Source organism: Typopeltis vanoorti, chromosome 24 (genome assembly GCF_054136105.1).
Source record: "Typopeltis vanoorti isolate ZY-2024b chromosome 24, IOZ_Tvanoo_1.0, whole genome shotgun sequence".
Classification (NCBI taxonomy): Eukaryota; Metazoa; Arthropoda; class Arachnida; order Uropygi; family Thelyphonidae; genus Typopeltis; species Typopeltis vanoorti.
This window is the reverse complement of record NC_143572.1, coordinates 26659044-26675943: the sequence shown is the minus strand read 5'-3', so window position 1 is coordinate 26675943 and position 16900 is coordinate 26659044. Positions and strand designations below refer to the sequence as shown.

Below are 16900 nucleotides of genomic sequence, written 5' to 3'. Positions count from 1 at the left end.
ATATAGTCAATGAGACTTTTCTTATTCCTTGCCTCTTCTCTCCATGTGAATTTGTGCACATTTTTATGTTGGAACATGGTGTTAGTAATAACCAGTCCATGTCCTGAGCAGAAATCCAACAAGTATTTGCCATTATTATTAGCTTTGCTCTTTTTCTCCAAATTTTCCCAAAATATCTGTATGTCTGACAATCATTTCCTATTCTGGTATTTAGATCCTCATCAAGGACCAACTTTTCATTTTTCATTGTGTCAGTAGTTTTCTCTAGAGCCTCAAAAAATTCTTCCACTTCTACCTTAGTAGAACCTTCTGTGGGGCCATAGGCACAAATAAGTCTCATTGCCCAGTTTTCCATTGTGATATTTGCCCATATCACTCTACTTGAGACTGACTGCCATTCAAGAAGATTAGCCTCGTATTTAGTGTTGAATACTATGGCTGTTCCTTCTTTTCCTTGATTGTCATTGCCCGAATATAACATTTTGTATTTATTGCTCAGAAAGATCTCACCAGTTTTGTCTTTTTTGTTTCAGTCAACTGTATTATGTTGATCTGGTACTTATCTAATTCCTCAGCTATCTCCATTTCTTTGCCATTCAGGCTTCTTATGTTGATAGTACCGATCTTCAACTCTGGTGATATTGAGTTGGGAACTGCATAAAATTAACTGTTATTAATTAGTTAAATTAATTAACTATCATAAAAAAAATTTATAATGATTTGTTTATTAGTGTATAGGCTAGGCTAACGTGAAGCAATCATTTTGATTGCACCAGGCTACCATAAAGCAATCATGTTGCTACTTCTTCGTTATCAATGCATGAATCGTTATATCCGTAAATAAATATGAATTTATTATTCACATTATCTTTTCATTTTTGATGTCTAGTATTAGTAATACATATAACGTGTACAGTGTTTTGTATCATATAGGACAATATCGATGTCGGTACTGACAGAGATACGATTCATCTTGTAAACAGATGATGTAAACTTATGGTATCAATAAATACAGTACAGTACTGTAAATGCATTTTCACTTCCTTATGATTTTCTTTAATAACATTTTCTGTTCTCTAGCTTACTTTATTCTAAGAATATAGTATATAATACATATGACATGCAAAATATGTGTTAATCAACTTGCTTCCAGTCAACATTAGACTGTTAGTAGTTAAGTTATTAGGGAGTCAAAAGTTATGTGTCGATTTTCAAACAATGCTTGGAGTCAGTTTGTTCAAGGGTCAACTGTATTTTCGTTTTTAATATGATTTTGCCACTGATGTCATCTGCTAATTCTTGTTTTTGGTGTTTATAATTTGATAAAATACGTTACTAGTAAGTATGGCTCCAGTACGAAAGAAAATGGCGGCCAGTAATGATTCTTCTTTCAAGAACGGTAATGTAAACGAGATGATTCAGTGTACTATCTGCGAAATGTACACTTTGCGGAGTGCGGTCAGAGTGTGGTTAGATGATAATAAAGGAGTGAATGTTTGTAGAAAATGTAGGGAGAATGAGGAATTGAAGTGTATTTCGGATCGTGAGTGTGATATTTTTGTCAAATTTCAGAATGAAGAAAATAGAGATATGACAAGAAACGGCGAGGTTGTACCAGAGAATTGTGAGTGTGTGAATGATAGTATTAATGGTTTTACAGAGAATAAAAAAGATGAGATAGATGCAATGAGTGAGATTGCGTTGTTGAATGGTGCGATACAAAGGGCAAAACAGCAGCTAGAGCGTATGAGCAAAAGTCGACTGATTGAACTAGCCAATAATAAAAAGTATGACAGGAAAAATAGGCGTATTTTTCCTTTCATACTTTTTCATACAAAATGAAGGATAGAGTGCTGTATGGAGACTTGTTAGTAGAGGATTTGACAAAATCGTACCAACCTGGTGGGACCATAAAGGATGTAACTGAGTCTATTAGAGAGCAAAAGGAAAGGGTGAAAGAAATTATTGTTGTGGCAGGTACGAATGTTTTGAAAGGAGATAAAATGGAAATGATAGAAGACCTGAATGAATTGTTTGAGGTAGCAAAAGAAAAGAGTGAGAGAGTTAGAATGATTAGTCTTTTGCCACGGTATGACAGTGAAATGTTTAAAAGGAGGGCCATGATTGCGAATGACTTTATGCATGGGTTATGTATGACGAGTGGTGTGGAATTTGTGGATGTGTGGAGTGAGTTCGATGGGCGAAAGGATCTATATAAGATGGATGGCTTGCATTTGAATGGTTACGGTGTAAGGAGACTTGAGATAGTGTTGCTGAATGTAGCGGATGTGCAAATTCAGGGAAACTAGATTTATTAAGGGGGGAGGGTAGATATACAGTCCTTAGGGAGGCAGTTGAATGTATGAATGAATATAATATGCCTGAGCGAATAAGGACAACAAATCAGAGTGGGATAGTTAATATAAGGCATCAAGGTAGGGTTGGGGCTAATGGGGGGTTTTAAATTCATGTACACTAATGCTAGGAGTATTAGGAACAAGAAGGAGGAGTTTTTGGCCATGGTTGGCACTTCCAGACCACAGGTTATTGGTATTAGTGAATCATGGCTGACTGTAGATGATATAGCTAGTGGGATTGAATGTGATGGGTATAGTGTGTTCAGGAATGACAGGGAGAATAAAATGGGGGGAGGAGTATTGTTGATGATAGCTGATGAGAAGTTGAATTGCAGGATAGAGAAAAGAGCACACTTGAGGCCATTTGGTGTGAGATTGTGGCTAGCAGAACTAAATATACAATTGGGTGCTGCTATAGACCAGGTGATGGAAAAGATGGTGGTGACAGTATGCACAAGCAAATAAAAGAAATGAGTGGATGGAGGGTAATTATTATGGGAGATTTCAACTATGGTCGCATTGATTGGAGTTAGGAGAGGACACACGGGAGGAAGGAATTGGATTTTATGCGGTTATTAAGGGATAACTATCTGCGACAGCATGTAATGGAAAATACTAGGGAGTCAGAGAGTGCTTGACACTCTCTGACTCCCTAGTACAAATATGACCACGTTGCCACCAATTGGTGAGAGTGATCATAGGGTCTTGACTTGGGAGAGTGATTTGAAATGGCTGACTGTATACCTAGAGTCCGAATAATAAATCAAGTAGGGGTTAAATGGATGAATAACATCATTAAGCTTGAGCTGCAAAAAAAGAAACAACTATGGAGGGAATTTAAGGAGAAAGGTGATCGGCAGGCACATGAACGGTATAAAGCGCAGGCCAGAAGGCTAACGAGTGTGCTAAGAAAAGCAAAAAAGGATTATGAAAGAACATTGGCGCCATGCAGGCTAAAGAGAATCCTAAATAGTTTTTTAGATATGTAGCAAGTAAAAGGAAAAATGTACATGGCAGAATGATTTTAAAGAATGCCGATGGTGGGGAGGTAACTGAATCAGTTGATATAGTTTAGTTACTGAGTGAGCCCTTTGCAAGTACATATCAACCTTGCAGAAACGTGACATTGTTTGTGGTGACATTGCAGAAATGAATAAACCAGTAGATTATACGGGAATTGTGGTGAATGAAGTGGAGGTGAGTAGTCTATTGCATAACCTCAATGTCAATACATCCGTGGGATTGGATGGTATACCATCTTGTATTGTACGAGAAGCAGCTAAAGAATTGTCAGTACCCTTGACCATTTTGTTTAATTTGAGTCTCGGATCTGGGTTAGTCCCGAGGGGGGTGGAAAGAGGGGAAAATAGTTCCACTGCATAAAGGTAGTTCCAAGACTGCTGTTGTAAATTACCGACCGATTAGAATATCAGGAATCATTGTCAAGGTCTTAGAGAAATTAGTCAAGAAAAGAATACAGGATTGGATAGATGAAAATGGGATATTGTATGGGGGACAACATGATTTTGTGAAGGGTAGATCATGCCTCAGTAACTTGCTCACGTTTTATAACACAGTGACCGCTGAACTGGATAGGGGTAATGGGTTTACTGTGATACTACTGGACCTTGCCAAGGCCTTTGACAGGATACCACATGGAACCCTAATCAGTAAACTGGAGCAGATGGGGATAGATATAGGGTTGGTGAGATGGATAGGAGGGTGGTTGAAGGAGAGATACCAGAGAGTGGTTTATTCAGGAGTGGAGTCTAAAAGACTGCTTGTGACTAGTGGTGTGCCGCAGGGCTCTGTTCTTGGACCACTGCTTTTCAATTTGTTCATCAGTGATATAGGAAAGGATTTGAGAGGAAGTGTTCACTTGTTTGCTGATGATGCAAAGTTGGGTAGAGCAATTGTGAGTACACAGGATGTCAAAATTTTACAGAATGATTTGGATAGTTTGGAGGACTGGGCTAGGAAAAATGGATGTCAATTTAATGTGGCAAAATGTAAGGTTATGCACTTTGGGGTGAAAATAATAGCAGCAGTATATCGCATTGGTGGAACCGTACTCCAGGAGATTGAGGCCAGGGATTTGGGAGTATTGGTGGATAGGGAATTGAAGTTTAGGGGGCACATTGCAAAAGTGACTAAATCAGCTCATCAAATCACTTGGCTTCTGAAAAATACTTTAACATGCAGAGACAAACAAGTTGTTGTTCCTCTGTATCGAGCCTTGATAAGACCCCATCTGGACTGCTGTGCCCAGTTATGGGCACCAGGGTTTCTTCATGATGGGGAGGAAGTGGAGAGGATCCAGAGACGAGGGACTAAGATGATAGCAGTTCTGTGGAATGGACCTTATGACAATAGGTTGAAGATTTGTTGGTTGCAGAGATTGGACGATAGGCAAAGGAGGGGTGATATGATTGAGACATTCAAATTACTGAAGGGTTTCTATAAGATTGATCCAGAAGATATTTTTGAAAATATGACTGGTGGTGGGAGGACTAGGGGCCATGTATGGAAGGGTGTTAGAGCTAGGTTTTTTACTTGGAGAGTGGTGAATGAGTGGAATAAGCTTCCAGAGTCTGTTGTGGATGCTGCTACCGTGAATGAGTTCAAGGCAAGGTATGATGGATACTGTGTCAATGTCGAATAGTTGTTCTTGACATGATGTTAGGGCCTCCCTCGATGAGTCTGTCGACTCCTTGGAGTTGCCCGGAACAATAATAATAATAATAATTCACCTAATTTTCCTAAGGTCTTTTATATCAGTAGACTAATCTTCACTGAACTGTTTTCATTTCTAATCCAACTTTCACATCCATAATTTGAAATTTGGAAACTATCTCATATATTACTAGTTTGGGATGTTGGCTAATTTTCTCACTGATTCCGTATAAATTTCTTCAATTGATTCTAACAACTTTGCTTATTCTATATTTATTTCCATATGTTTTTACTTGTTCTGTGGTTGCCACAGTGGTTATTTTCACTTTACAACAAATAATTAACAATTTGTGGGAATATAACAAAATCTGTACTTATTCTTTTTTTTTTAATTGATTTTATTTGATATCTAATTTTACAATTAGATATCAAAGTAGACAATAGAATAAGCAAAGCTGGTTTGATGGGGAGCCAGTTGATAAATTTTTATATGGAATAAGAGAGAAATTAGCCAAATGTCTCAACTAGCAGTATACAAGATAGTGATCAAACCAATAGTAACTTATGGATATGAGAGTTGAGTTAGAAATGCACTTCAGCATTTCTGATATGAAATGCTGAAGTGCATCATTTGACTGGAGATCACATATCTGTGATCTCTAGTCAAAGACTGGAGATCATAGATATGCTATATAATATATAGTCTATATATAAACTGTAATATGTTGAAAACAACTTTTCTCTTCTTGACTTCTCATCAGTATTTTTGGTTTAAAAAAAAAGTGTCGGGTGGGGGTTCCAGTAGTCATTTTTTGCCAGCATGAAAAATTGAAAAAAAGAAAACAAAACTTGCTGATATTATTTCATAGTGTGCGATAATGTTTTTGAAATAGGAACAAGTTAATTATATAATTAGCAGTTTATTAAAACTAACTTTGTTGTATACAAGTATATAAAAAATAAATAAAATATATATCAACATTTTTTAACAAAAAAAATTCAAGTTTTTATTCTCATCTGGGTTCTCATTTTGTGCCAGATGAGAATAAGTTCTCATCTGGCACAAAATGCCAACTTCTTTCCTTACTATTGTGTCTGTTGCTGAATGGCATTCATTTCCAAAGTAGCTGCATGTTTTGATGGACCTGCATTTTGAATAAATAGTAGCAAAGAAATTGCTTTTGTAATCAATGGAGCTTGGTTCAACTGACAATCTGATACATTTTTGAAAATCCTTGCCCAAGTGCACTTGTTGATATCAGCATCATATTCAGAAGATTAAATTTCGTGAAATGGGCTTTTTTTGATTCAGTATTTCCAAAATCCCTGAATTGTATTTTCTCTTTTATTTAACCGAAGCCTATTGACAATATTCTGACTTCACTCTCACTAAATGTTACTTGAGAGTTAATATCTTTAGGCCACTGTTTCTCATCAAGTACTTGAGCTTGATGCAGCTGAATCAGCATTTTTACTATCAGATCAGCCTGCTTGTTATTGATTGTTTCAAAGCTCTTTAAAAAGCTTTTGGTTGGATTGGAAAATAATTTCAGTAGCCTGTCCTGTGAAGTGAAGCTCCTTGAAATTGCAGATTGATTTTCAGCAGCTTTGACAGTATCTTTGTAACTGTCCTAGAATGATTTGTGTTTCATGAAAAAAACTATACAGTGACTTTTTTTTCCCCCACACCCTGTACAGATCTATATTGCTTTTTTTCTACTCCAAACTCAAGTCTGGTGATGCTTGTATAGCATTGTCATACATTAAACTTAAGTCTTATATAAAGTCAATATTTACAATTTTTTCTGTAGTCTTTCATATATGCATCTTTCTTTTTGGTCTTGATTTGAATCATTCTTTGCTTCTTGAAAATGATTAACTAATATTTCATAGTTATTCCAAAACAACTAAAACAGACTGGAAACTCAATGCTACCCACCATGTGCTTAAAATTTCTCTAATTTGTAATAGTTTAGTATTAAGCAAGTTTATATGCACTTTCAATTCTGTGATATTTTTGGCAACACACTATGCAAGACATAAAATTTGTCAGTAATGATGTAAATCTATCACTACACACGATGGATTTCATAGTATCACCAACCAATAGTTCCATTTGGTGATTAGCACAATGCCAAACAATTAATAAAGGGAATTTTTCTTTGTTTGGTTTGGTAAATCCACTTTTACAACATTTAACAGTTTGCACCATCACATATGACACAAACTGAGTAAGATTCTAAATAGTTTTCCATCATACCCTACCATACCAATGAAGACAATTGAGCACAGCATTAAATTTTCCTTTTGCAATGACACTTTAGAGTTATATCAAGTCTATAAAAAAAATTTTTTTTTAAATTATGTCTAAGCTTATTACATGTTCTAATTTACAAGTTCCAAATGTACACAATTAAAGTGTTTTTGTTACTTGATGTGGTCATTCATCAATGAAATTTTACTGCTCAACATAACAATTTTATTAACCATATTTCTTTTCTCATTTCATATTTCATCACTAATGTAGTTCTAGATGTTAATACAGATGCTAGTTGAATGAAGAATATGACTGATGCGATTCCCATTTAATTATCATAGTTCAATCTCCGGTTTAAAATTATGAAAAGACAGATTTTCTTTGACTATCTTATGTGGTGAAAAATGTTCACTTTTATTTATTTTTCATGAGATAAATACAGATTTTAAAATTATGAAAAGACAGATTTTCTTTGACTATCTTATGTGGTGAAAAATGTTCACTCTTATTTATTTTTCATGAGAATAAATACAGATTTTAAAAGGACTCTTTCTCAGCTTCTGCAAGCAGTGTTATATTGCAGCATTATAGCCCTGTTTTCTTATGATCAAACTTTTCTTTTGTAAAGCCAATGAACATCTCCGCTTTACTGCCCATCAGCCATCTTTTGCAACTCACAAATCCTCATAATAATAAAATTAAAATAATGGATGACATTTATGTTAAGAACAATTATTTAATATTTGCAGAATTTTGGGCAATATTTCATAGCCATTATCAATACAGTTGAAAAGAGATAAACAGAATGAGCATAACACTTAAATTGTACACTCATGACAATATATATGCTATTAATTGCAGGAGGATGATTCCATCTACAACTATTAGAATTCTAAGAAATATATTTAAATAATTACAATTTTATGAAACACATGAATGAAGAGTGTTATTTAGGATGACTTCCCAACATTGAGAAAGTTTAAGGCATTCATTTTTATTAAGGTTAGGACTGTGGATGTGTGCTTCACAACTTTCTTTAATCTTTCCAGAAGAAAAATAACTTTTTGCAGGACTTTAGCTTCATTCCAATGCATTCTTTATCTAGTTAACAAAGCATGGTTAGCTAAACCAGACTTATCAGACTCTTGAAGTAAAATATACTATTAATGATGATATTTTTGCTATAGCCATTGTTTATGGCTATACGGGCAAAAGTATTGTTAACAATGTTTAATTCATGCTTAAGAGCTTGCTCATTAGTATTTATGCATATTGTTATTTGCTCTTTGAGTCATTAATACCCAATATTTTTATTGCTCTTTGAGTCATTAATACAGGGCTATAATGTCCCATTAATACCCATAGAGGGTATTAATGACTCAAAGTTTTTGTGAAAAGTAGTGGTAAGAGTTTACATTTATTGGCCACTACGTGTGGGCTTGCAGTAGACAGTGAAGGGCTGCCTGAGAGAAAATGCATGACAAGTATGTCCAGAAATAGAAGTGAGACCTGGTTTTTAATTTCAGTAGTAAATTGTATGCACTTATGCATTTGTTCATGTGACTGAGGAAGATGTTTAACACTTTTGAGTCCTAGACCTTCTGTAAGTATATGTACATATCGATGTATATTTATCTCGATAGGGCTCAAAGTGTTAAAGTTTAGCTACTGTGGCAAATAACAAAAACATTGGCAACATATCTAAGCCAAAATGTGCTCTAGATTCCTAAACTTTTAAACCGACAGTTTGTCAGTTTAAAAGTTTAGGAATCTAGAGCACATTGCTCAAAATTTTCCATGTTATAAAAGTTGGTAAGCCCACAGCTGTACCCCCCCCCCATTTTTTTATTTTTTATCAATAAAAATTATTTTGCTATATAAAGTAACCAAAACATAAGTATGTGGACAAAGAGGACCATAATATTGGGCAGAAATGTTTCCTGTAAGAGAAGTCATGTGACTGATTAGGACATAAAGGGCAGAAAAGTCAAAACCAAGCAATAAATCATCTTTATATGATGTTCCTAATTTTGTTTATGAAGTGTATTTTTTTTTTTTGTATATGGGCACAGATGTGTTAATATATAAACATGGAAGTACTTTGAAATTCTGAAAATAGTTAGTTTTATATAGCAAATATCTTAACAATGGATGTAGTGAAAAATGCAAATTTCATTCAATAAGTGAAGTATAACATACAGTTGTGGTACATTTAGAAAGTTGTGCCACATCTATGTCACATTTCACTGTTAATAAAGATTCCAGTATGCTGTATTGTTGTGTACTATCCAAAAAAAAAAAAATAGCACTGCTCCATCTGAGAAAATTAAGGAGAGTGAACAGATAATATCAATGGCAGAGTGATATGTTCATAATTAAAATGCAGTTTTTAAGAAGGAACTTGACATTGTTAGCATTCAGAATTGTGTGAGCATAGCAGAAAGATTGTTCACTAATTTATGAGAAATACATAGAAGAAACATCCTCCAAATCTTTGAAATATGCTCTGAGACATCTTTTGAGATGAAGTGCTAAATAATTTTAGATATTTTCAAGTAAAAGTTTATTTTCATTACACAGAAAAGAACCAGCAGTTCCTGTTTCTCTAAAGTAATCCTAGGATGGGGGCTATTGATCAGCTGAAGAAATTCTTTTTCCGAATAAGGCCACATATGCTGATGAGAAATATATCATCAGTAGATTGTAACTACAGATTAGATTGAGGATGACTTGTGTCGTGTTGATTTTCTCCTAATTTCTACATATAATAATATAATATGTCAGTGGGGGGGGGGATATCCAACATGTTTGTATACCTTTGCCTTTCCATGATAAATAACCAGAATATGTTACCAAATTAAACAGGTTACCTGCCTGTTGTGGAAAATTCAGTGATGAAAGGTTAATGGAATGTTTATAAATAACAAAAATAATATATAAATAAATATAAAAATAATTATCATACCTTTTGCATTGAGATGCTTTATTATTGAAAAGTCAGAACTATTATGAGGTGTTGCTTTTGCATTTACAAATATTCTATTGACTTCATAGAATACATGACACCACCTTCTTTTCACAATATGTGTTCAATTTTGAAATTCCATGTTTAAGGATCTTATTATGGAGATGTTTTTAATGCATCATTATAGGTTTTCTTTTTTTCATCTAAAAAAAAAAAAAAAGAAGTAATGCTTTATAATAATTCGGATTCTTACACATTTATTTGAGACGTTTAGTTTAAAAAAATAAATAAAGATTTTCATTTAGATATTTTTATATTATTAAAATTGATCACTCATAAACTGATCTGTCTAACTACCAACCTATTAGTATCTCTGGTGTGGTAGTGAAGATTTTAGAGAAGTTGGTAAGAACTCGCATACAGAAATGGGTAGACAAGCATTGTATACTCTGCAGGGAACAGCATGGGTTTATTAAAGGAAGGTCATGTTTTAGCAATTTGCTAATATTTTGGATAAATGTTGGATTTTTCTAAGGCATTTGATAGGATACCTATTGTGTGGTATAATGTCTGTTGTGTAAACTGGAGAATATGGGATTGGAACATAATCTATTGACTTGATTCAGGGGATGGTTGACAGACATATCAAAAAGTGGTATACAGTGGGTGTGAATCTGCCAGATTTAAGGTAATCAGTGGTTTACCTCAGGGTTCAGTCCTTGGGCCATTATTGTTCAATCTATACTATAATATACATTAATGACATCAAGCAGGGTCTATCATCAGATTTACAATTGTTTGCTGATGATGCGAAGATAGGCAGGGCAATCAGGGATGCTACTGATATTCAGCAATTACAAAATGATTTGAATAGACTGGAAATCTGGGCAAATGAAAATGGCTGTCAGTTTAATGTTAGTAAGTGTAAAGTTATGCACTTTGGCGTGATTAGAGTTCCAGTGGCATATTATATTAGCGGGATTATTCTACAAGAAACTAAAGAGGCAAGGGATCTTGGTGTATTGGTGGATAAGAATTTAAAGTTCAAAGGTCACATAGCAAAAGTTGCAAATACAACTCAGAAGATAATTGGTATGTTGAAGCAGACCTTGACATGTAAGGATAAGGAAGTAATTTTGCCTCTTTATAAGGCTTTGATAAGACCACACTTGGATTACTGCGTGCAGATTTGGTCTCCTGGGTTCCAAGGAGATAAAGAAGCTGTGGAAAGGTGCAAAGAAGAGTTACCAAGATTATATCTGGATTATGGGATTTAGATTATGAGGACAGATTGCGAGTATGTGGATTGCAGACTCTGGTTAACAGGAGAAAGAGGGAGTGATATGATAGCGGTCTATAAACTTTTGAATGGGTGTTATAGCATTTCAAATGATGAAGTTTTTCATTATATGGAAGATGGGGAGAGAACACGGGGGCATCCATGGAAGTTAAATTTATTTGCAGTCAAAAAAGGGTTAAGAGCTAGGTTTTTCTCCCAGAGAGCAGTGAGTGAGTGGAATAATTTGCCCTTATGGGTAGTGAGTGCATCTAGTGTGAATGAATTCAAGGGTAGGTATGATAGCTGGGTTGAGTAATTTACAGCCTCCCTTGATGAGTCCTTGACTCCCTGGAGGTCTCAGATAATAATAATAATTTCCATCAGAAGGTTTGAAAGCAAGAGGCCAACAAGAGAAAATATAGATTATAAAGATTGTTCCTACCATTTGCAATGTTATAATATTAAACACACACACACACACAATGTGTGTAAAAATATTAATCAGAAATCTTCACCTTTTTATGTATATTTTTATTATATATTAAACAATATTTATGTCATAACATGTTTTAATGTTTAGAATTGAGGTGAAATCCAGGATGTTTGATGCTTGCCTTGTAATTGATGGTGGTCTCTCTTTTATCTTCAATGATGGGGCAACTGCTATATTGGAAATTAATGATGAAGATGCCCTTCTTACTGTATCTCTGATTGATTGATTAATCTAGAAACAAGCAGAAATGATGTAAAAAGGAACAAACAGAAAGAAAGGAAGGAAGGAAGAAAGAAGAATATCTTGTAAATATCAGGGTAAACTATTTGCCTTAGTATCATGTCTTCATATTGTCAGTTTGTTTCTTTGTTAAATCATGTGTAATAAAGTAATTTGTTGGGGTACCATTTTGGTACTGATTATATCTTTAATTGTTAATAAAAAATAATTTATATATTGGCATTATAAAATATCATGCTCTTTGATCTGGCTTTGACCAAAACAATTTTTTAGAGCATGCATACAATAATTGAGTTGAGAGATTCTTGTTTTTTGTAATTGATACACATTATTTCTTTGAAACAATGATAAATTTCTAAAAACGAAGAGTTGCATAATTCTTTCTATGGATCATAAATACGAATGACAGTCATTAAATGTTATATCCAAATTGGAGATGTTTATTTCATCTCTTCACTTTATGCAGATGATGTTATACTTTTAAATAAATTCAATACCCATCTGCAGGATTCATTAACTAAATTGTATAATTGCTGTAACAAATTTGACATGAAAATCAGCAATTAAAAAAGCAGACAATGAAAATAAGTAAAAACATGGTCCTTAATGAAGAACCTATAACACGAGTAAAATATTTTAGCTATTTAAGAAATATATAGTGAAGAAGGCGAACTAAATATATAAATAGACAACAAAGTAAACAAAACTAGTATGGCGGAGAGTGAACAGAATAAATTTGTATGGAGTAAGTGAGAAATTAGTCAAAACACTAAAATAGTTTTATATAAGACAGTATGCGAACCAGTTTTAACTTATAGCCTTGAAAGTTTGGTTAGGAAAAAAAATAGCTGATCAAAGATCAGAGAAAAACCATGAGCACAAGAGAGTTCTGAGAAAAATTAAGGCAGTAAATAGATGCAATTAGTGGCAGAATCATTAAAAAATGGAGATACTATGAAGAAATTAAGATGAAGGAACTTGGCATTGTTGAAATTCAGAAATGTATAAGCAAAACAGATGTTTAACACACTGTTCCCCCCCCCCCCCCCCCCCCGCCGCCGCCGCCGCCGCCAGGTAGTGTCCACAGTGGGAACTCCTTTCAGCATAATGTATGTTGCTTCTTGAGGTGCATTTTCACACAGTTTATATGCCATGCTAGTTGCAAATTTTTCATTAGAATTTTATTTGTAAAATTAGCACTTGTGAACTCTTAATAATATCAAATTCAAATACAGTTCAAACTGATTTAGAAAATTTGCTTAATATAAATTGTTTGCTTTCTGTACCCAGTGACTGCATTATAAACAGATGTTACTAGTATTTTCTGTGTTTGTGGGAGGGAGTGTGTTTTTTCATTATAAACAGCCTTTCCAGAAGTCTCTTCTTGCACAAATTGTTGCTAAATATAGTACATAGACTGTAATTGTCTCTATACTGTATTTAGTGATACAATAAACCTACTTCTTTTTCTTGCTTCTGCAATATAGTGTCTGTTTGGGATTTTTTTAATACTATTTTTGTTCAAATCTTTGGAAAGAACAGATGTAGTAAAGTAAAAATTCATCAATTCCTGAATAAAAATGAATCCTATGTATCAAAAGAAGTGGACTGCATCTGGCTATCATATGGGAGATATCTATTATTGATAAGTGTAAGGTTATGCATTTTGGGGTGAAAAGATTATCAGCAGTATACCACATTGGTGGAACTGTGCTCCAGGAAATTGACAAAGCCAGAGATTTGGGAGTGTTGGTGGATAGGGGGTTAAAGTTTAAGGGGCACATAGCAAAAGTGGCTAAATCAGCTCATCAAATCATTTGGCTACCTAAGAATACTCTTTGACGAGCAGAGACAAGCAGGTTATTGTTCCTCTTTCAATCGAGCCTTGATAAGACCCCATCTTGACTACTATGTGCAGATCTGGGCACCAGGGTTTCTTGGTGATGAGGAGGTAGAGAGGATCCAGAGGCAAGTGACCAAGATGATAGCAGGTCTATGGAATGAACCTTACGAGAACAGTTTGAACATTTGTAGGTTACAGAAATTGGTTGGTAGGCAGAAAAGGATGATATGATTGAGACATTTAAATTACTGAGAGGTTTTTACAAGATTAATTTAGAGGAAATTTTTCAGAACAGGTCTGGTGGTGGGAGAACTAGGGACCATTCATGGAAACTGAACAAGAGTGTGGTTAGCAAGGGTTAGAATTAGGAATTTTACTTGGAGAGTGGTGAATGAATAGAATAAGCTGCCAGAGTCTGTTGTGGGTGCCATGAATGTGAATGAGTTCAAAGCAAAGTATGATAGATACTGTGCGAATGCTGAATGACTCCTTGGAGTTGCCTGTAATAATAATAATAATAATAATAATAATAAAAAGAAGGACAAAAGAGTTGCTGACAGAAAGAGGGAAGAAAAAAAAATGTAATGAACATAGGATTCACAACAGGCAGGATGATTCCAATGCTGATTGGAAATAATTTATGTTTGCATTACTACATATGAGGTGTATACTGATCATAAGTGAATAAAATAAAATTCTTAAAAAACAAAGAGCAAAATATAAATAAAACAGAAATAAATACTATAACAAGCACAGCAAACTGTACAAGATGATTTGCTGCTCCATCAACCAACATGTATTCCTGCCATACCTTAGATGAATGACCCGATGAACATTATTAGTTTGATTAGTCCCTCCATATAGTTATTTACTGAACTACTAATGTATACATCCACTGTTTATTATTGGTTAGAAATCTCTTTCTTTCTCCTTATAAGTTTTTTTTTTTCTTTTCAATTATGCCCATCATAAATGAAAACATGCATATCCACAGTATGTAGAATCACATGCTATTCACTCTACCCAGCAACTTATAGGATGCACACAGATGATATTACAAATGTAAATTATTAATAATTCATTTATCAGTAATGAAAGCATTTCTGTTCACACGTTTGCTCTTTCTCTCCCTTATATATACCATTTTCAAATGGTTTGTTAATGTTGATTCATGTTTACACCTTTCAGTAATTCAGATATATCAACCAAATATAGTATTCTCTTTAATTGTTTTCTGTGACAGAGTAGGTTACAATTGAAAACTTATCACAATATGTGGCACATCCACCCATTCACAAATGTGAAATTGTGGCAGGATGTGTTGTTTTCTCTGGCCCTGCAGAAAGTTATGGTGGCATTGGGAGTTTTTAGAACACCCCAGTGTGAACTTATTAATAGTAGATTGATAGGGATCTATACCAAGTAACTAGGAGGAAAATACACCACATAGCTTTTAAAGAATGTGAAAAACTGAGGTTTCTGACTTCATGTCTGATCCTCACCTTCACATGGTGTGCCCATTAGTAGATATATCCACTGGGTACTGAAACAATGAGGTAGGACTAGCTGACCAAATTGTATTATGTTATTGGCTTACCTGAAACAAACAAACAAACATGATGAAATTTTATGCAGGTTGTGGCATTGCCAGGTTAAACAAGACACCCACTGTTGTTATTGTTGCTGTAAGGAAACCAGGACAAGCACGGTGTTAGAAGAATAAGAACCATCAGCATATATATAAACAGAAAAGTTGACCTGGCAGAAGAACTAGAGAAGTACCACATGGACATAATTGATGCACTGAGACAAGGACAAAAACAGTTAAAATCATACAAAATAAGAAATATATGATATTCAAACAATCAGTGCCGTAACTAAGCAGGTACACAGGCACAGGGCCTAGCAAATTGGGGGGCCTGAAATGGAGTATCAAAAAAGAATCATCAAATTCCTGATATATATCCTCAAGGTGTGTACAGGATGTGATAGTACTACATGAAAAATTTACATCATTACTAATTTCCTTATGGCCCTGTTAGTAACTAACAGGGCATAAGGGGCAATCATCTCGATTGTAAGGGAAGTGGCACTCCTAGTTTTAGCAGGAGACTTAAATGCAAGAATTGGAAACACTAAAATGAATAATAATATAGGAATATATGGAGAACATACTCTAAACAGGAATGATAAAAAATTAACTTTATAGTTTATAATAACCTAAAAATAATGAATTCATTCTATAAACATAAAGACATACAGAAATATACTTGGGCAGATGGAAATCAATATTAGATTATATTATCTTAAATGAATAGACATCAAAATTTTCGTTAGATGTTAGAGTTCACAGAGGATATGAAATAAGCAGTGACCACTTCCTCATTAAAATAAAATTAAGATTACCACCTAAATGGCTATATCAACAAAGAATTAACCAATATCTAGATAAAATAAAACAAAATGAAGAAATAGAAATGGAATGGCTTAATATCAAAACAATACTCAGCAGCTAATGAAAGCTCAGGAAAGACCAAAAAATTCAAAAAAAGGAAAAAAAAAACTGAAGATATGGGATGATACAACCAAAGAAATAATCAAAATGAAAAAAGAAGCCTATCATAAATGGTTAAGCAGTAAAAGATTAGAAGACGAAATAGAACAGTGGTCGCCAAAGTGGTCGATATCGACCCCCAGGGGTCGATATAACATTGTTAGGGGGCGATAGAAAAATATAAGACATCGTTGTATGGGTAATATTTAATTCGGTTAACTTGGATTACCTCCATCCTG

At 34.3% G+C, this 16900-nt stretch overlaps 1 protein-coding gene across 4 annotated transcripts in view; it reads left to right on the top strand.

Moving 5' to 3' along the window:
* Positions 1-12744, top strand: part of Nadk2 (NAD kinase 2, mitochondrial) — a 154783-nt gene extending 142039 nt beyond the window's left edge. The window contains exon 10 of one of the 4 annotated variants that reach the window (XM_090413743.1): positions 12112-12744. In XM_090413743.1, coding sequence (XP_090269869.1) covers positions 12112-12250 — 139 coding nt within the window. In that variant the 3' untranslated portion in view covers positions 12251-12744. The remainder of the gene's footprint in view (positions 1-12111) is intronic. The other 3 variants (XM_090413745.1, XM_090413744.1, XM_090413746.1) reach the window with 3 other exon arrangements.
* The last annotated feature ends 4156 nt before the right edge of the window (positions 12745-16900 follow it).